The sequence below is a fragment of the Elephantulus edwardii genome, unplaced genomic scaffold, assembly GCF_000299155.1.
Source record: "Elephantulus edwardii isolate Elephantulus edwardi_28Jun2011 unplaced genomic scaffold, EleEdw1.0 scaffold00304, whole genome shotgun sequence".
NCBI classification, from domain to species: domain Eukaryota; kingdom Metazoa; phylum Chordata; class Mammalia; order Macroscelidea; family Macroscelididae; genus Elephantulus; species Elephantulus edwardii.
The window spans coordinates 1,777,008-1,798,532 of record NW_006400054.1 but is presented as its reverse complement, the minus strand read 5'-3'; the positions used below and the strand labels follow the sequence as shown (position 1 = coordinate 1,798,532).

General features: G+C 48.2%; 1 protein-coding gene across 2 annotated transcripts in view; it reads right to left on the bottom strand.

The window, feature by feature from the left end:
• The window catches only part of RPH3A (rabphilin 3A homolog (mouse)), a 68,825-nt gene extending 57,506 nt beyond the window's left edge, over positions 1-11,319 (bottom strand). Inside the window, exons 1-2 of one of the 2 annotated variants that reach the window (XM_006900983.1) lie at positions 11,246-11,319; positions 6,619-6,630 (exon numbers count right to left, since the gene is read on the bottom strand). In XM_006900983.1, coding sequence (XP_006901045.1) covers positions 6,619-6,630; positions 11,246-11,316 — 83 coding nt within the window. In that variant the 5' untranslated portion in view covers positions 11,317-11,319. The remainder of the gene's footprint in view (positions 1-6,618; positions 6,631-11,245) is intronic. The other variant, XM_006900982.1, reaches the window with a different exon arrangement.
• Between the last annotated feature and the right edge of the window lie 10,206 nt (positions 11,320-21,525).

Below are 21,525 nucleotides of genomic sequence, written 5' to 3'. Positions count from 1 at the left end.
GATGGATGATGGATGGATGGATGGATGGATGGATGGAGGATAGATGGAGGATGGATGGATGGAGGATGGATGGATGGGTGGGTGGTGGATGGATAGATGATGGATGGATGGATGATGGATGGATGGATGGATGATGGATGGATGGATGGATGGATGGATGGAGGATGGATGGATGGATGGATGGATGGATGATGGATGGATGGATGATGGATGGATGGATGGGATGGAGGGGTGGAGGGATGGAGATGGAGGGATGGATGGATGGATGGGTGGATGATGGATGGGATGACAGGAGGAAGACAAGCAGAATGCCTTTTCTTTCTCTCATAGAGCATGTAGCATCTAGAAGGCTTGAACCGCTGACCTTTGGTTAGCAGCACAATGGTTAACCCACTGTACCTCCAGGTCCCTCACACTAACCAGCTGCCAATAAAGATAGAGACTGTCAGCCTGGGCAGGCTTGGTGGCACCACAATGAGACTATTGGAACTCTGGCTCCTATGAAGACGCAAATGGCCTAAGAGAGCAGTATTAAGGGTAGGCTCCGGAGTCACATGCTAGATTCTTTTCCTGGCTCTGTATCTAGCTGGACGTGTGGTCTCAGGAAAGTCACTCTGTGTCTCTTAGCCTTCACTTGCTCATCTGTCAAATGGGAGGGTAGTGACATCAGAGAGTTTATGAGGACGACTGTGCTTGGAACTTGGTAAACACTCAGATAATGTTAGTGTCTATGTTCTTGGTATGATTATTAGTAAACACTTTGGTGTTAGATTGTGTCTTAAGACCATACAATGGTTACAATTCAGTGGGTGGTTACCCAACAGAGGTGTGTATACAGTGGTCACTGAAGGTGGAAGGAAGGAAGGAAGGAAGGAAAGATGGGATGAAGGAATGGGATGGGATGGGATGACAGGGCAGAGTGTGGTCCACAGATCCTAGGGAGAAAGCGTCAGCTGATACCAAACAGAATGTGCAGCCTGACTCCTCAACTGGTGCTTGATATGTTGAAGTCAGAAATCTCTTAACCATTTGCAGATGCCTGTGGTGACGGAAGTGTCAGCATTCAAGTCTCTGTTCATTTCACACAGATGAGTCTCACTGATTTCACTATTCAGCAGACAGTGAGAGGAAATGAGAACAAAATGACCATTTACTGTCAGCCTAGTCTGATGTGATGTGGAAGCGATGCTGTAAAATGAACTTCCCTTCTTGGCCACTTCCTTCTTTTCCTGATGCCCCAAATCTCCTTTCTCAGCATGAAAACACTGACTCAGAACAAGAACCTATAAAGATATTAGGATGTCAACAGGGGTGGCAGGGAATTAGTACTGGTTTTGGACAGGCTTGGGTTCAACTTCTGCAGCCGTATGACTTAGAGGGAAGAACTTCATCTCTCTGAACTCCAATTCATTCGCTGTCTCATTAAATTTTAACAGTATCCTGTGAGGCAGGTGTGACTGTCCTTTCTGGAATACCAAGGCTCAGAGAGGTTAATCACTTGCTCAAGGTCACACAGCTTGAGTGGACCCAGGGTAAAAGAACTTGTGCTCTGAGTCTCCGTGCTTTCCTGCTTTTTCGGAAAGGCAGCCAGCTGGTTCTGCCTCACATTCCATCCCTAGAGCATTCATCTGCGAGCTTCGCTGGATCTGCTACCGCTGTCATTTGGATTGCTATATGTGGCGGCTAAACTCGGGTTATGTGATGACCTGTGCTTCTCTCAAAAGCTTCTGACTTTGCTTCCAAACATCTGTGTATTAAAAAGTTGGGCTTCATTTCAAGACCACAGTAAATTATACAGGTACCAAAGAGCCTTAGAAAGTTTAGAGGGGAGAGAACTTATGAAAAGGCAGGAGGGGGAATGGTTGCACCATTTAAAGAATGTCATCAATGTCTCTCAACTGTGCGTGTACGAAGTGTTGAATTGGCATGTGTTTGGCTGTGTTGATTCTCAAATGACAATTTAAAAAGTGCTGATGGTGGAAACAAGCGTATGTTCCCAGGTGAGGAAGAGGTAGAGTTTCTGTAGGGCCTGTCTACACCTGGTATACCTGCAGAGAGCTACCTGGCTCTTCTGGTCCAAGGGACTGAGGCCTGGAGTTAGCTACGATGTGAAGGGAGGGTAGGAAGCTGTCTAAGTGAGAGAAGTTAGTTGGCTGTGAGTCCCTTACTTGACACATCAATCATGTTTGAGAGCACTGTAGTGCTCGCTCTAGAACCCAACTCCTTCAGTGGGAAGACGACGCTAACCACCTCTGGCACTGGTTCCTGAGTCCCAAATGTCTGTAGACAGGAAGGTGACCTGTGAGGTAGACGAGGGCTCCTCAAATACTAGAATGCTGCCCAAGAACCAGCTGGAAGACTTGCTGAAATACGGGCTTCTGAGCTCTACCTGTAGAAAAGCGGACTCAGCAGCTGAAAAAGTTAAGATGGTGAGTGCAATTTATCATGATGATAAGCCCAGCACCTTATCCCTCTCTGGTCCAGACCCTTTAATATGTGACTCTGCTATCCCTCTCACCAATCAGCCTCTAGCTCCCTCCTTTTTTACGTTAGTCTGAACTTGCAGCTGAACTTGGCCGATAAACTGCAATAAAACATGGCGTTCCAGTGTGTTTCTGCTAACTCTCTTCCATCCTTACGGATCCCCGGTGGTGCAGTTCATAACATCATTGGGTTGTTAACTGAAAGGGCAGAGGTTCTAATCTACCAGGCCCCCGGTGGGAGAAAGTTGGGCAGTTTCCTCCCGTAAGGATGTATAGCCGTGGAAATCGAATGAAAGGTCACCGTGCATCTCAACCAACTGAACAGCAGTGGGGCTCACACCTCCGTTATGACCTCCAGGCCACACCCGGCACAATCTACTGAGGGGTGAGAGCCACGTGGAGCAGAGTTGAGTCATTCTGGCCAGCACCATCCTGGATTAGTCAATAGTAACCTGATTCTACACATGAGAAAGCTCAGCCAAGACCCGCAGAGCCACCAGCGCAGCTCAGCTCCCCTGGAATACACAGCGTCGAAGCCACTGAGTCTTCATATGGTAGTGCCCACAGCCATACCTACTCAGCACAGTATCTATCTGCTATGGTTAAAGAATAGCAAAGCTTGCCAGACTCCACACACTCACTGCAGTGCTTGGCCGTATTTTCAATCACAGCCGCCTAAAATTCTCTGTGATACTGGAATGCTTGCATCTACTAACAATCTTTACTGGGCACCACTTTTCACTGTCTTATATAGTTAGTTAGCTTTGGGATATAATTTCACGCAAAGATTTCCTGCTAACTCAAAAGTTTATAGGTGACTGCTTGTTTCCGAGGCATGGATGAGGGGAAAGAAATGGCCAAGAGATGAGTGTGGGGAGGAGATGGTCAGGGACTCGAGGTACCGCCTTATCTGCCACCTGGATGGACATGCAGAGGCACCTCCTGAGTGGGTCAGAAGACATGGTCCCCCTCAAAGCCAGCATCACAGGAATCCCCAAGAAAAGAGCCAAAGAGTCTCAATTGCAGGTGGAAGCCCCCTTGCAGATGTTTTTTCCCAAAATCACTGCCAAGGACATACTGCCACCTCTTTGCTGCCTCCCACCTTGAGCCTGCATTTCATGCCCACAATAGTCACATAATAAATACCCCAGCAGATGTCTCTATTAATAAGTTATAACTCCCCAAAGAGCGGGATGAGGGAAGTGCTGTCGGTGCGTGGAGGCTCTGAAGCATTAAATAGCAGCAGAGTGCAGAAAATGAATCCTTTTTCTGGCCTTGCTGCTTCTCGGCCCTCCCCTCATTCCCCAGGACGCCAGCCTCGGAAGGTGTCAGCAGGGAGTCGCCGCGCAGCTCGGTGAATGAAGTTTTAATGGATCCAGAAGGAAAGGCAGAGGAAGGGTAGGGAGAGGACAGGCGCTCTGCTTAACAGTCTACATGTGCCCAGCTGGTGGCAAGGCCTTTTTGTGGGATGTTCTTCTCTCAAACAGATTAAAAGGGTACAGAAGGGATCAGAGGGCTTCCCCACACCCCTCTGGCGCACCAAGGGAAACTCGGGTTCCTGCTGAGTTTTTCAGTCAGGCTAAATTCCGTTCAGTTCTTCTAAAATACCATGGTCTGTCTCAACTCTCGCCTTTGTACATGCTATTCCCTGATCCCCTTGATAGCAGATTTCCCTGATGCAAGATGTCTTTTGACTTCTTGACTCTTTAAAGAGCTCAAGAGCAAGGATGCCAGATTAAAGACTAAGGTGCACCTGAGTCAAGTCTTAGTGATTCCAATTGCTTCCTACACATCTGAAAGCTGGGTAATGAATAAGGAAGACTGATGCAGAACGAGTGCCTTTCAAGTGTGGGGCTGGAGAGAGTATTGACTATCCCATGGCGGGCCAAAACAACAAGGACATTTGCCTTGGAGGAAGTACAACCAGAGTGCTTGTCAGCGGCATAGATGATAAAACTCTGCCTTCCATACTTTGGACATGTTGTCAATAGAGGCCAGTCCTTGGGAAAAGACACCATGCTGCCAAAGCTAGAGAGGGTCTGAGAAAGAGAGGATGACCCTCAATGAGACGGACTGTCACGGGGATTGCCACCAGGGGCTTGGGCGTGGCAGAGGTCACGGGGTGGCACCGGACAGGGCAAGGTTCAGATCTGGTGTTCATAGGGTCGCTGAGAGTTTGCTGTTGACTCAAAGACACCTAGCAACAAACATCAAATTCAGTCCCGTCCTAGAGGAGATCTGGAGGCTGTCTGACTGCTAACTGAAAGCTCAGTAGTTCAAATCCACCAGCTGTTCTCGGGAGAAGGATGAGGCCATCTGGTCTTGAAATGATTTACAGCTTTGGAAACTCTGTGGAGGCACTTCAGGAGTCAGAATCTCCTCACTGACCGTGGGGCTGAGGTTAACATTTTATTTGTCCTCTGGCCCTTCTCAGTTTCTTCCCCATTTTGACTCCTTCTTCATTTGGTCTCAGTGGACATGTCACTTCTTCCAGGAAGCCCTCCCAGGGATGCACTCAGCTCTGGACAAGATGCCTGTGTTTGTGTCCTCACTGCTCACTGAAACTCTACCACTGAAGCTCTGAACACACTGGAGTGACACTGGGTGACGGGCTGCTTATCTGTCAACAGATCGCCCTCAACACACCCTCCTTCGGCTTCCTCCGCCTCATCCTTGGACTTTACCTGTATCCCTGGTACTTGGTACAGGGCTTCATACAGAGTAGACCCTTGGGCAGCATTTGTTAATACCAGAAGGAAAAGATGTAAAGCAAGAAGGGAGGGGAAGAGGAAGGGCAGGAAGATGGACACCCAGTGCACAGGCCCTCGGCATTCAGGAAGCCCCCAGGTCACGGGACTTGCTGGATTCTTGTGAAGTTCTCAGTTTGCATCCGACAATAAGCCAGCATCTCTCTCTGATGTGTCACAATAACTTTGATGACAACAGTTATCAAAAGCGAACCCTCCTTGGCCAGGATCTCACCAGCCAACAGCGGTGATTACAGAGCACGCAAATGCTGAACTAGCAGTCGGCTGGTTCAAGGCTCACACTTGACAGTGGGAGCGACTGAGGCAGGGAGGAGGATTCCCCCAGGTCACACAGTGACGTGTTTATCTGTGGGAGCTTTGAGAGGAGTTGGGGGCTGAAGATGCAGTCATCAGGACGCCAGAGAAGCTGGACAAATGATGAAAATGCCACATATATGCACATATGACATGGCAAGGCTGTGGTGCACACCCGCGCTTGATTCTGCAGGGCACTTGACAGTGTACAGAGCTGTCCTGGGTGTCCCACAAGCACCCTACGAGGGAGGAGGGGCAAGGGTTACCAAGTTCACTTTACAAACGAGAGAGCCAGGGCTTGAAGGTGTGAAGGCAACGCCAGGGCCACACCGACAGCAAGGACGAGGGCAGACTCAGAGCTGAGTCTCCTGACCCCAGATTCCCACCTGTGGCCCCGTGACAACTTCTCGTAGGAGAGGAGTGTCAGTGACCTTCCCCAGGTCAGTAGTGCGCATGTAATGGGAAGAGTGGTCTGCTCTGAGGTTTGGCTGTTCATGTCCTGCGCCCAGCATCCAATCTGTCACGCGTATTTAGGAAATGAATCCAATTTAGAACACCAAAGCAGGGAGCAAAGATGGGCCCCCAGCGGACGGCGTTTCACAGGGACATCAGCGTGACCTCTGATGAGGTGACAAGGACAGCGTGCACAGCTCAGAAGATCAGAGAAGTCCTGTCCTCGCCCCCCTCGTCCTTCATGGTGCTGGCATCTGCTTTATCTCAGCACAGTGTTCCCTGGCAGCATGTTGCACAGACAAGGCCACAGAGAAGCCAATCAACTTGTTGGCCCCAAACTACTAGCCGGAGCTGAAGTTTGGACCGTCCTGAAGGATACTTTTAATCCTTATATCGGGGCTGTTTTGTTAAGTTTGTTTGGTTTTTTTAATTTCATTTTTTTTCCCCTCAAGATGGGCATGCATTTTATAACAACACATGATTTTTCTTTTATCTTTTTTTTTTACATACACAAATTCAGAAATTCTTTTTAACCAGATCTCATCAGGGACAAGCTGGCTAGATCAGAAAAGAGAAATAATGGAGCATGCAGAAAAAGAAAGGTGGCAGATAATACTCACTGGTCTTTATCACTGAAGGAAAGCAAAGAACGGGGGGAGAGAGAGAGAAATGGAGAGAGTTAGGAAAGAAATGTTCTAATGACACCAATGTCATTTGCACAAAACAATCACAAAGTCTGAATTACAAGGGGCTACTCAATGTTGTGTTTTCATTTGTTATAGCTAATTTCAGGAAACCCTTCTCCCTGCCTCAGTTTCTTCACCTGTCAGGTGGGAGCCTTGAATCAGCTGACTGCTAGTTTAGCATTTACAGGCTCTGCCATCACTACCGCTGACCAGTAAGGTCCCGGCCAGGGTGAATGAGGCTGTAATCAAACAAGTTATGAGACAGATGCCACTAGGGAGGTACACGCTCCTGAGAACAATCAGTCATTCAAAGTGAACATGGCAGCATTTGCTCAAAGTTTAAAAGGCAGCATGGATTGGGGAAGAAGGAAGAATGGAAAGGGGAATCACAGGGAGGAAATGGGAAGAGTGAGGTCACAGTGTGGGGATTGTAATTGATAGCAAACCAAACACGCAGAAGCTATGGGATAGAAAACGGATCTGTTCTGCAAACTTCCATTCAATATGTACGAATTGTTGAATGGACAGCTGCTCTGTAAATCTTTACCTGATTAACAGTTAAAAGGTTAAAAGAAAGAAATAAAGAAAATGATGTATTGCACTGGGCAACCTGTGACCACAGACCTCTCCAAACTGTTAAAAAGCAAGGCTGTCACTAAAAAGGAGTGGATGGATGGATGAATGAATGAATGAATGAATGAATACAATGAGATGTTTCAATGGGAGATAATCAGATTCACAGCTTGATTAAACTGACTAGTTGAATATGTCCATTAAGTCAGTTGATCCTTCGGGTATTTTAATAAGGTTGTTTTATTTTCATTTTTTTGGGTTGCTAGGGAGGAGTCGTTCGATAGTAACAGGACCACCATCATTCTTGGGTCCCAGTGGTTCAACCCTGGGGACAGGACCATATGCAGGGAGAGAGAGCGACAAACCTTGGACAGGAACTGGACCATCTGAGAGCAGAGTTCTTGCTTCCCAAATGGGTTCTGAGTTCTTCTACGCCAGAAAGGAGACCAGCGTCTTCATTTACAAGGTGTGCAAACAGGGGCAGCCTGTGTCATCGCTTGCTGCCTCAGTTTCCACCTCTCATCCCTGGTGCTCCCTGGCTCGTCGATGTGAAAGTTATTTAAAAAGACCAACAGTCTGAGATGAGTAATCCCCCCCCCCCCCGCAGATTCCCAACCCAAAGAGGAGAGCCACGACCTTAACTTGTAAACCCGCAATAGGATGGACTCATTTCCTTCATTCCCTCTTTCTGGCCCCCAACAAAATGATTAGGTTCAAGGAGATTGAAGGAGGAAGACTGAAAATCACAGAAGCAGCAAGTGTGTCTGGCTAGCCAGCAGTTAATTAAGAGCAGATTTCTTCATTTACTGGAGAAAGACATTAGAAGTGTCCACATTATCACATCACCACTGCAGCACGTGTGATGACTATAATTTGTCCATTAGCATTTATTGGGGAAATCATTTTAATATCTGAAGAAGATGCAGCTGTAAGCAAGCCAGGCTCACTGCATTCAGAATACCAAGACGTTTCATAGGCGCCCAGGAGCACTTTGACGAGACAGAGTCCAGACTGCTGGAATAATTCTAATTTCATTCTAAAGCAAATTGTTTGGCTTCATAGCGACGAAAGTAAACTCTGATGGATGGGATTTTAATTAACTGACATTTCTTAAATAAAATAAATATTCTCCCTATCCACCCTTCAGGCAACTGTTTATCTTCCAGAGACATACTTTTCAGCTGATGGAATATTTTCTGCAAAATAAATTTGGCTCTGGGAGGACGTCACGGGAAGGGCTTTGGGAGCTAGAAGTCTGTTCTTAAAAAGTAAACTGACAAGCATAAAATAAGTGTCTTCGAAACTGTAAAATTCATGAGTTAATAGGGAGTCTGAGGGGGGGAAAGAGCTTAATATTAATTATCTAATAAAGAAAAATTTGCTTGTGTTTTACTGACTACAAGCAACGGCACCAGACTGTGTGGGTCATACTAAATTATGAATCACATTGAGATCATTAGAAATTTTAGAACACTTAATTGTGCTCAAGAGAAAGCGGTCCGTAAAGCAGGAAGCAGTGGTTTGATCGGAACAAGGGTGTACTGCATGGTTTAATATCAGAAAAGGTGGGTGTTGAGGTTGTATCCTTTCAGCACACCCACTCGATCTGTATGCAGAGCACATAACTTGAGAAGCCAGACTCTCCGAAGAAGAACGTGGCATCGAGATTGAAGGAAGACTCTTCAACAACCTTGCTATGCTGGTGACTTGACTTTGGTCGCAGGAAGTGAAGAGGACTGGAGGCACTTGGTGAAGTTCAAGGATGAGAGTCTTCAGTAGGGGTTGTGTTGTGCTGTGCTGTCGTGTACTGTTGTGTCAGAAACCACCCACGGCTGACCCTCTGGTGGGTTTTCAGAGGCAGCTAATCACATGGGAAGAGACTGCCCATCGTTCTCTCATGGAGCAGCGGGTGGATTTGAACCGCGTGTCTTCGGGATTACAGTGCAGCTTCTTGCCACTAGGCCACCAGAGTTGCCTCAATATAAGGAAGAGAAAACTTCTCACAATGGGACCCATAAGCAACATCATGATTAATGTGAGAAAAGACTGAAGCTTCCAAGGAATTAATTTTATTTGGATTCACAAGCAACTCTGTGAAAGCAGCAGTGGAGAAATCAAATGACAGAACTGCATTAGGCAAATCTGCTGCCAAGGAGGATCTCTCCAAAGTGTTAAAGAGCAAGGGTGTCACTTTAAAGACTAAGGTGTGCCTGCCTCCAGCTATGATATTTCATCTGCATGTGAAAGCCAAGCAATGAATAAAGAAGCCCAAATGAGAACTGATGTCTTTGAATCATGGTGTTGGGAGGACAGAACTGCTGGAATCTACTCTGGAGTGCCAAAAAAACCCAAAACTGTCTTGGAGGTGATGCAACCAGAGTGTTCCTGAGAGGCAAGAACGTGAGACTGTGTCTCCCGTATTCTGTCCATGTTATCATGATGGGAAAGTCCTTGGAGAACAACAACATAATGGCAATTAGAGGGTCAACAAAAGAAATGAAGACCTTCACTGAGATGGATTTACACAGTGACCACAGGACAGGATTTGCTGCTCTTGTTCACGGGGTCACCACAGTGGAGACATGGAAACTAACAACAACAATAGATGAGGAGAGACTGGAGCCTTTAGGAAATAAAAGTGAAACTCTGTAAACCTACACTTGGGAAGAATTCTAGATGGACATAATAAACAGAAAATGAACTTTTTGAGGGAGGGGGCAAAAGTAAAGAGAAAAACCAACACAGTGCACATGAATGAAATACTAGGTAAACAAATTACTGTATGCAAGCCAATTAAAAAAAAAAAGGAAAATGAACCTTTAATTTGAAGACTACAGGCAGATTCTATATTCAGAAAAGCTCCTGACCACAACCATTGGCCAACAGTCACGTTTGGACCTTAGATTTGCTCACAAAAATGACCATATCTTTAACTGCTTCTCCCAGAATTTGAACTCTGAAACCGGCCCCCAAATACTAACCTACATAAAGTCAAATGAAAAGACTCTGAGTGTCATTTAACCAGGGATGTCATCCAGGATAGGGTGGTAACAGAAGTGAGAAAAGCAGGTGAGAGCATGGGAGACGTTCTAGGGCGTGGTGAAGACCTTGGAGAACTGAAGGCTCTCGCCTCCCTAGAACTGGCGGCACAGCTTAATCCCGGCTCAGGGATGCCAGGTCTTCCAATGGCTCAAAGAAAAGCCAGAAGTTTGGATTTTTATGGGAGACCTCTCAATTGTTCAATCGTTAAGACTAAAATTTAAAATAAAAAAACCCATTTCTTCAAGTCACAGCCAGCCTGTGGCCTACCAACTTGCAACTATTCCAACGCTCTTATTTGACTAATGAGGAAACTGAGGCCCAGCGAGGGTGCAGGAGATTCCCCTGGGGCGCACAGTGAATGAACACCATGCAGAGCGTGAGCCCCTCTGTGCTGACCCCAGGCCAGTGCTCCCACTTGTCCTGTCGGTAGGTGCTGTCGAGTGGACCAGGCCTCACCGTGACTCTATGAGTAACAGATCTGACCCTGTCCTGTCCTGTGCCAGCCTCACTCTGTGATCCACCAAGCCTCGTGATCTGAGTCACGGTATCAATCCACCTCACTGAAGGGCTAACCCTCTCTACCTTTCCAAGCATGATGTCCTTCTCCAAGGACTGGCCTCTCTTAACAACATGCCCAAAGGATGTTTCACCCTCCTTGCCTCTAACCAGCACGCTGGTCTCACTTCCTCCAAGACTTACTTGTGGTTCTCTCTGCAGTCCTCTGCCTCGGGCACCTCTAATTTGGGGCCTGGAACCCAGCACTTAATCTTTCTATGTCTACTTTAAACTAGTGCAGAGGTTCCCATGAATTCTCACTCGATTTTTCTCCCCTCAACTCCAGGCCAGGAAACACCTTTCTCCCATCAAGTACGGCACAGTCAGGGAATCTCTGCTCCCATACAAGCTGCTCCCAGGAAGCCCCCCCCCACCCCATCCCGAGACTCACTTGGATTGAAGGGGTCGGTCGCTGGGATACATCCAGCGGTTGGAGCTGTTGCTGAGCACGGTGTCCGTCATGGCTGAAGTGCAGCGCTCCTGAAAAACATCAACACAGGGAAGGCGTCACTCAGTCATCCAGCCGCCCCTTATTTCGTGAGCCCCAACTATGTACCCAGCACTGTGGGGGACACAGAAAAGAGGACAAGAGCTTCATCCATTTTCCAGTTAAGGGCGCTCGAGACCTAAGAGGGAAAGTGTTCTGTTGGAAGACAAAGCTCCCTCAGAGAACATCCCTTACCCCCTTAAGCCCAGCTTCTTCCGTTTCAGTGTTGACCCAACTTCTCCTCTTAAGCTCAGGTTTTTCCATTTCAGTGTTGACCCAACTTCCCCGCTTAAGCCCAGGTTCTTCCCATTTCCCTGTTAACCCAAGGCTTCATCGTCAGCAGAGCGAGCTTAGAGCTCTCAATCTGAAGCTATGAAGCTGAGTAGGTGAGAAGCTGGGAGGGGAACATGGAACCTTCCGGACCCATCGCCTCTGGGACGATGTCCAGGTGGGGAAAGTGCAACAGGGGTTCTGGTGGGCCACACGAAGGGAGAAGGCCCTTCGCAGAGAGACTCTTCCATCTGCTCCTGCGCAGTTAAGGTCAGCTTCTCAGACTGAACTACCCATCCTGTTGTTTCCACTTCAAACCCGGAGAGGACAGAGGGCTCCTGTCGCAATGGAAATCTACTGAGAACAGTGAGGTCTCATCACCGCCTGTGCCAAGAGCTAAGCGAGGCTTCCCTGGCACCCCCTGGAGAAGCCCAGGCTTAATGCTCTGCTTGTGTCTCACCATTCTTAATCACAGTTTAATAAGGGGACTGCATTTCCACTTTGCACCCAGTCCTGGGTGTGTATACAGGAGGTGCTCACTAAGCCTGACTTGAAGCCACAAGGCTCAGTGTATATGCTGTGATTAGGTGTTGCTGGGCTGGCGTCACTTGTAATGATTCCACATGCCGCACAAAGAAACCCTGTCCGGTCCTGTGCGATCCCCAGTCTCCATGGTCCTGCAGCCCTTGGGGTCACTTTCCTCTCCTTCGCTGACCCTCTACTTGCCCAAGCACGATGTCCCTCCCCAGGGACACCATGCCCCACGTTTCACCATCTGCACATCTCAGGAATATTCCAGCTGCCGTTCTTCCAGCAGGTGTGCTTGCTGGCTCCTGTGACTGCTTCAGCTGTTGGCCTGCTGTCCTGCGCTGGCTTCTCCGCGTCTCTTAGCCTGCTGTCCTGCGCCACTGGTATTTTAAATACCAACAAGGGCTCCCATGGCGGACAGGTTTCAGTGGGACTTCCAGACCAAGACAGATTAGGTAGAAATCAGGACTGGCCAAGTACTTCTCAAATACCAGGTCCTTAAAACTCAATGAGTGGAGGTGGAATATTGTCTGAAACAGTGTCAGAAGATGGGCCTTCAGACTGGCAGTCACTCAAAGTGAATTAACACCTCCTAAGGACAAATACTGCATAAGACCACTATTGTAACAAGAGAAATTGCCCAGTAAGATGTGGATAAAAGTCCAAGGGAGGAAGGGGAGGTGGGGGGGAGGTGGGAAAACCACAGGGTTGTAGAGTCTGGTGGGCGGAGGGAAGGGGTAAAGGAATTAGGAATGATCTAGTGGGGGCCTGAAAGGAGGGGGTGACAGTAGGCAGAGAACAACAATGACTAAATTTATGGGAATGTGTGGGGATGGCCACAGGAAATACAATGGGAATGAAGACATGTGTGAAACACAATGTATTTGAATGAAACACAATGTGTACAAATTTTGTATGCTTGGAGGGTGGAGGGACAGCGCAGGAGAGGAAGACCATCGATGAGATGGATTGATTCAGTGACTGGGGTAGTAATGGGGGCAGATGTGTCGGAGATGGTGAGATTGGCACAGGATAGGGCAGAGTTAAGGGTTGTTGTACATCGGGTTGCTATGAGTCACAGGGTACTCGACGGCACATAACAACAACAACAACTACAACAACAAAGCAATATAAAAGAAAAAGAAATGGGTTTCTGTGGAGAACTGCGAGCCCCCTGTTTTTCATGCTCTCTGTTCTATATAATTCCCAGCAGTCTGTCTCATTATTAAGAATTATAAAATACTTTTAAAAAGGCAAGCTCTGGTGGCCTAGTGGCAAGAAGCTGCAACTGCAATCTCAGAGATGCACGGTTCGAATCCACCAGATGCTCTGCTGGAAAAGGAAGAACAATCTCCTCCTGTACCAGTCAGATCTGATTTGACGGTACACACAAAAAATAATGACATAAATTAAAAAAAAAACTTTAAAAAAAAGAAAAAGAAATGAAAAAATAAAGCACTATTGGGGGAAAATCTACCTTAATGAGGCAGATGGAGTACAAAGCTCTCAGCCAGTGAACGACTTTGACTTGCCGAAGTGGCAGACCTCCAGATGGAGAAACGCTGTGACATCCACCGGTAACCGGAACATCATGCATGTATGAGGCACTAAACAAATCTGTCTGCAAGTGGCACAGGCAGGTTGTGCCCACTCTCTGCCCTCTTCCACACCCCAGTGCTAACCCGTATACCACCCTGCGTTTCAGAATGCTAAAAAAAAGACCCTGTTTCAACCCCAGGGGAAGCGCATTCCAGAACCTTCCATTCTCTCCCCTTTGCCCTTAGTTCTGCCTGTTTCTCCCCTAGTTCCCCTTTAGCCGTGTTTGCTAAGGAACAGCGTGACTCCATCACTCAGAGTTTCCGGGGTCTCATGCTGGTTGATGTTAACTATGTGGTGTGAGGGGAGGGCCAGAAAAAACAAAGCTCTCAAAGCCCATTTCATTTCCAGAGCTGCGGCAGGTGTCTAAACAGTGCTGGCCCCCGGGGACTGCGGGGGACCACTGCGAGCTGCAGCTGTCTGCTTGGAGCTGAATGCCCCTGCCGCCGCCCTGCCCAGAGCACTGCAGCCCAGGCAGCCCCGCTGCAGCAGAGCCTGCGGCCGCCGGCACAAATAACACCCGGTCAGCTCTGCCTCATTGTATGTGCTCACACCTATCCTTCCTCCCCACCAAGTGCAAGGCACGGCCACTCAATTATGGGTCTGGAAAAAACCCAGTCCAACTCTTGGTGAAGTGGGAGATCCACTTCACAAAGAGGCCTGAAAACCGAGGGACCCAGTCTGAAAACTGGCTTGGTTTGGCCCACGCAGTGTGTTTTGGTGGGTTTTTTCTAACAACAGCATCAAGCCAATAACTGAAAGTCAGGGGATTTCATTCAAATTACAGATTGCCAGCTTCTTTTGAAAACTGGAAGAATGGGAAAAAAGTATTTATAGAATATCCACAATGCCAAAAACTATTAAATACTAAAAATACAGCCTTTATCCAATGCATACCAAACCCCCCACCGCTCAGCTGATTCTGACTCCAGAGGCCTTCCAGAGCCAAGCGGAACTGACCCCAGGGCTTCCTGAGGCGGGAGCCTGAGGGGAGCTCACTGCCACATCCACCTCCTGTGAGGCAGCTGGTGAGTTTAACCCTAAGGTCATCAGCCAGGCTCTTCGACAGGGAGCTCCTGGAAATAGTGAAAAAACAACAACAGCAAAAATAAGGAGGCTTTTCTTGTCTTCATAGTGGTCAGGGAGGAGAGACCATAAACATACATGTTGAATGAAAAATGACCAGTGCTGGGGGCCATGGAGAAAAACAAAGCAGACTGGGAACTGGAGAGGAAGTCGGATTGTAAACAGGTGATCTGAGAGAGTTATGCTCGAAAGAGGATGTCTGAGCGAAGGCTAAAAGGGGGTGAGGGAAGAGCCATGTGGGTGCATGTGTTCCAGATGGTAGGGAAAGCGTGTGCAAAGGCCCTGGGGTGCCATGCGTTTGGTGAATTGGAAAAACCACCTTGAAGGCTGAGTGGCTAGAGGGGAGTGAGCAAGGTGGGAGGGGAGCAGGAGCTGAGATCAGGACAGGGGTGGTGGTGCTGGAGCATGAAGACCATGTGTTTGCATCCGCTAAGAGTGTGTGGGGGTATCAAGCTCATACCCCACCCCCAACCCTCTGGCCAGTATGTCCACCTGGAACCTCAGAACGTGGCTTTATTTGCAAACAGGCCGATGTAACTCAGATCAGGATTGAGACGAGATCCTGCTGGATTACACCCATCGCTGTGCGGTCAACAGCAATTCACAGTGATCTGCAGGCCGGGACAGAACAGAACCGCCTGGGAGGGTTTCCAAGGTCGTACATCTTAACGGAAGCCAAACTCCTCATCCTTCTCCCATAGTTTCATTTGAACTACTAACCTCTGGGGTAGCAGTTGGTTGCTTAACACCTGTGCCACTAGGGCTTCTTGACTAGGGCACGAGGGCAAGTCCCCAGTCCAGCGAGACCACACTTGTGAGAGGCCAGGAACAACACATGGAGACGTGGAGAGGCCACAGCAGGTGAAGGCAGAGACTGGAGGGTTGAGAGCACAGGCTGAGGAACGTGGTGAGTGAGTAACCGCTAGGAGCTGCGAGGACACAGGACAGACTCTCCCTCCCCACCCTGAGTAGAAGTCAACACGCCAACACTTCATTACAGGTTTCTGGTCTCCAGAACACGGCGAGAATAACACTCATTTGAAGCCCCTCGGTTTGTGCTGTTATTGCAGCCCCAGAGAACTCAGATTCCGACTCAGAGAGAAGGTTTCTGAAAAGGGCGTGAGCTGAATATGGTACCATCTCTGACGCACATCTGTCCTGCTTCGACTGTTGGCCAATCACGTTAAGGTTTCTCCAGTGAGCTCTGGTGATCAATAGATTAAGTGCTGGGCTGACAACGGAAAGGTTGATGGTTCCAATCTCAATGGGAGAGAGAAGGGGTAGCCCGCCTGTGTAAAGATTTTGTCTCTGAACCCCTGTGGGGCAGTTCTGTTCTGTGATACAGGGTGACTGTGAGCCAGAACTGACCGGGTGGAAGTGGCCTGGCAGCAGGTAGGGCCCCTGCCCACCACTGCAGGGCGTTGTGGACATCAAAGAGAAAGAAGGCAGTCTCCTGTGCTGCCTACTCCACTTTGGCAGAGTTGATGCGCCTGCCTGCCCTTGGCTTTGCGCTTCCACCCTCCGCTCTCGGAGGCCTGCTGACCCTTCACCACCCAGCACAGGCTGCTGTTGGCTTCTCATTTTCCCTACAGCCAGCCAGGACGTCCTCAGCCCACCCTGGACTTGGCCAGGCCTGGAATGATGAAGACTTCCCTTCTCTGTGGAGCTGGTGCTGGAGACAAGGACAGAAACAGGCCTGCGAGGCACTGGCAACGAAGGTGACCCAGAAACCCTCTGTATTGCTGGCTTTGAAACAAACCCCTCTCCTCCATCTGGTCCTCCCATCACCGGCTAATCCTTAGAGATGGCTCCTGCCACGAGCCTTCAAACAATCCCATAGGAAAGTCAGCATTTCCAAGTCAGGCAGAGTCCCTCTCTCCCTGTTCTGTAACTTACAAGCAGTATGGCCCAGGGCAGGCAGAATATCTGTGGCTCTGCTCCTTCATCAAGAACATGTGGAGGACCAGAGTGCTCCCCAACTCCTCAGCACGGCGGCTTAGGAGGCGGCTGGCCCTGCACTAGGTGCTTTCTATGTGGCTGATCTCGTTTCCACTTCTCAACCACCCCCTGAAGAAGGAGCCAGTGCTGCTCCATTCTACAGCTGGGAATGCCGAGGCTCAGAAGGGCCAAGGGACCTGCCTGCTCAAGCTGGCAGTTGGCAGGGTTGGGATTTAGTGCCCACAATGCCTGACTCCAGATCCAAAATGTAGTGTCTGTGGTTGATGCGAGGAAGAAGGTATGAATGATGACATTCAAGGTGGTTGCGCTCAGGAAAGGCGCTCTGGTGGTGCAATGGTTAAGCACTTGGCTTCTGATGGAGTAGTTCGTTTGAACCCACCAGGGGCTTCATAGGAGAAGAGACCTGTTGATCTGCACTCATGAACTCCACAGACCAGGAAACCTTCCGGGGCAGTTCTAAGAGCCTGTCCTGTGCTGTGTGCTCTCAGGTGTCGTTGAGTTGACTATAACTCACCGTGACCCTGTGAACAACAGACCGGAACCTTGTCCCATAACTGGGCCACCCTCAGGACCTCTGCCATGCTCAAACCCACTGGTACCCCGTCCTAGAGCACGGCCGTAAGCTGAAATCAACCTGAGGGCCCTCGACAACCACAACATGTGCTCAGCAAATCTCAATTATTGTTACTATTCCCATGACCCCCGTTAGTTCTCTCTAGTAGCTGAAGTGGACTCTTGTTCCTGAGGACCATCGGGTCAGAAGTGACCTACAGCTGACCTTCCAGTGGGGTTTTCAGAGGCAGTTAACTGCATGGGAGGAGACTGCCCATCTTTCTCCCATGGAGCATCTGGCCGATTTGAACCATGCACCTCTGGGTCCACGGTGCAATTCCTTACCACTAGGCCACCAGAGCTCCCGAAGTGGACTGTATCTCCTGTATGTGATTTTGTTTGCTGAAGGTGAAATGTACTTGAAGCACTTACCAAAGAAGATCAAAGACTAACTTTTAGTATGGATTACACTGAACATAAAGAAAACAAAAGCCCTTATAACAGGACCAAAAGGTAACATCAGCACAAATGGAGAAAAGACTAAAGCTATGAAGATTCCATTTCATTTGAATTGACCACCAGCACCATGGAAGCAGCAGTGAAGAAATGACACATGCTGTCCCGGGGTAAATCTGCAGCCAAGGGTCTCATTAAAGTGAAAACACTGAGCCGTGACAATTTTCAGTTGCTTCATACAATTGACAAAGGTGGACAATGAATAAGGAAGGCCAGAGAATTGATGCCTCTGAATTGTAGCATTGGCACAGTATAATTAACGGATCATGGAGTGTCAGAAGAACAAACAAATCTATCTTGGAAACACCATGTACATGAATAAAATACAACGTCCATGAGAACCCAATAGAGCTGGAGTGTTCCTTAGAGGAAAGGATGGTAAATGTCTCATCTACTTTGGCCACATTAGGAGGAGGGACCAGTCTCTGTTGATACAAGTGGAGGTCAGTGATGGAGAGGCGGACCTCGAGGAGACGGACGGGCCCAGCGACTGCAAGCATGGCGGAGACTGTGAGGCCAGCGCTGGACTGGGCAGGGTTTCATTCTGTTACGTCAACGTGAGTTAGTCTCAACCCAACCACACTTACCAACCTGCGCAAGGCTTCAAACGCCCTCCATCAGCTCTGCTCTCTAAAGACAACCTGACCCTCTCTTTCTCACTTAGCACAAGACACAGAGCACAGAGAGAAGTATTATGCTTCTAATACATGTGGGATAACGTTGGCAAAAATAGCCCTAAATGTTTCCTTTTTGCATTCATGCCCCTCTGAGATTGTCCCATAAGGGATGAAATCTATTTTTTTGTTCTTTGAATCTGAATGAGCTACAAGATTGTCTGTGGCCAATGGAAGATGTGAAACAAACAGAAACTTGATGCTTGCCTTTAGAGCTTTCTTTCTGCTGTCTCTTGGAACCTCACAACCTCCCTGTGGGAACCTCACGCTAGTCTTCCAGAGAAGGAGAGACCACATGGAGGGAGGTTCTTATGTCCCAAACAACCTACAAGCTGACCACAGACACATGAGCGAATCCAAGCAAGATTAGCCAGCTCTGCTCGAGAGCAGAAGAATCACGCTGCTGAACCCAACCCACTCTCTGCCTGAAGAATCACAAGATAAAGCCATGATGGTCGTTTTCCACTTCTAAGTAGGGTTACTTGTAATCCATCAAAAAAGCTGATGACAGCTGACCATTGTGTTGAGACAACTACTGGTCTACTGGTTATAGTCCAGGCTCCCAACTCCAGCCCTCCTATTCATTTTCTGCATGACTGTGGCAAGACACATAGCTCTTCTGCGCCTCAGTTTCTGTGTCTGTAAAATGGGGAGATGAGCATCCTATAGTTGCCATATCTACCTCACAGAGAGAGCTGTTGGGGGAAATTGAGGTGTTAACATATGTAAGTGCCAGAAAAACAAGCAAGACTGTCTTGGAAACACTGCCGTCAGCAGGGAGGTCACGTGGGGCTGGAGAAAGAACCCCAGGCCAAAGATCAGAGGCTCATTTACACATCTCAGTATCTGGAGTGGAAGTCTCTAATTTGTGCCTGTCCAGCATTTGTTTCCTCTTCTTTGGAAACCCTAGCATCTAACTCCCATTTTTCTTTTGGAAATAATTTCTTTTTTAGTCTCAAGATGTGTGATCCAAGAAGGGCCCACAAAACACAGTGTCCAGAAGCAGACCAATCAGTGTGTTACACTCCTTGGGCCACAGTGATTGGCTCTGAGAGAGTCACATGATCCATCTGGCCCAATGAAAGTCTGCCCTAAGACTTTTTGCTGGAACTTCGTGGGAGGAAGTACTCCCTTCCATTGAGGTTGCTGAGCGGCTTGAACAGAAGCCAGGAGCTGCTGCTGGTCACCCTGCCACATGAAAGGAGAACTGCCACACACAGGAGAACCTGATGTGAGGTGAAGGGAGCCTGATTTCTAACGATGCTGTTTCACTTACCCTCTTTTCCCTTACTGCTGGATTCAATAATAACACCTGTTGTTACCTGCCATCAAGTTGTCTGTGACTCCACTTCCTAAACAACATGCCTCTGGAAACTCTGTGAACTTTGATAAATGTCGATAGCTGTAGAGGGGCTTCAGGCCTTTTGTTCATAGGGTCGCTATGAGTCGTGCTGGACTCAAAGACAATCGACAACAATAATGTCTGTGACTCATCATGACCCTATGCACTACAGCTCTGAACCTTGCCTTATCCTGAACCAAACTCACTGTCTCAGGCACATATGTTCCTATTGTTCCAATAAATCACTGCATCAACCCATCTCTTCCAGGGTCTTCCTCTCCTGTGCTGTCCTTCCACCCTTCCAAGTATGATGTCCTTCTCCAAGGACTGGTCGCTCCTGGCAACATGCCCAAAGTAGGTGAGATGGAGCTTCAAAATCCTTGCCTCCAAAGAGCAACTTGGTTTCACCCTTTCTATGACAGACTTGTTTGTTCTCTTAGCAGTCAACGGTATGTTCAATACTTTTCTCCAGCACACCACAACTCAAAGCTAGTGATTCTCCCTTCTGTCATCCTTAGTCATTTTCCAGATCTCTGATGCATAGTAAGTAAATGCAAAGACCATGGCCTGGAGCAGGTGCACCTTAGTCTCAAGCCTGAAATCATTGCTCTTCAGCACTCTGGAGAGGTCCATGACAGCAGATTTCTATCTCTTAGGTGTGTTTTAAAAATTTATTTCCATTTTTTAAAGTGAAAGTTTACCAAGCAAATTGGTTTTTCAATCAACCATTCATACACCTTTTGTTCTATAACGATTACGATACTGACAAGGTGATCACCCTTTTCTACCTCTTCCCTGTGAGTTTTGCGTCTCTTCCATCCTGCTTCTTACTGCCTTCAAGAATTTATCCCTGGGCTAATGCTGCTCTTCTGACGTTGTATCATTGGCTCTCTAAGCGGTGAGTACCTTCCTGGTGCTACGGATCACTTTAAAGGCCTATCAATTGTTTGGTTGAAAGTTGAGCCATGGAAGATGTTTTGTTCAAGGTTTGAAGGGTGACTAAGGGTTAGCTCCAGTATCTATAGACCTAATAAAGCTGTTGTTCTTTTTTTTTTCAGGTTTTGTGTCTTGCCCCACATGTCCTACTACTCTAACCAGGATTTTCTACTGTGACCCGTTTGAGAGTGGTCAGCAGAGGTAGCCGGGCACCATCTAGTTCCTATGGCCCCAGGGTCATGGAAGTTGAGGCTCTCTTGGTCCATCGGTCCTTTGGAATAATTGTCTCAGTACATCTTTGCTTTTCTTCCATCTTCTTTGCTTCAGACAGGGTGAGACCGATAGCTACATCTTAGACACTGCTTGTAAACTTTTAAGACCCCAGTCTACTCCACCAAGATAGGCTACAGAGACACTGCCTGTGGACCACACTCTGCCAATTGACCTTGAACGTTCCAAGACCCTGGCTTCCAGGTATCATGATCTGGTTACTGTGAGCCAATATATTCTATTTTTCTCTGCTTATGTTGATTTGAATGGGGTGTTTGCTGTTGCAATCCTCCTGAGTGCTCCATGCCTGTCTTCAGGGTGAGATCCACCTTGACGCAGAGCTCCCAAAGGCAATCAGAACCAGCTGAGGCTTGGTGAGAAACACACGAGCTTCCAGCACCCCGCTCACCCCACAGCCATTGCTGCCCATGCTCAGCTCCTGCAGGAGGACAGGG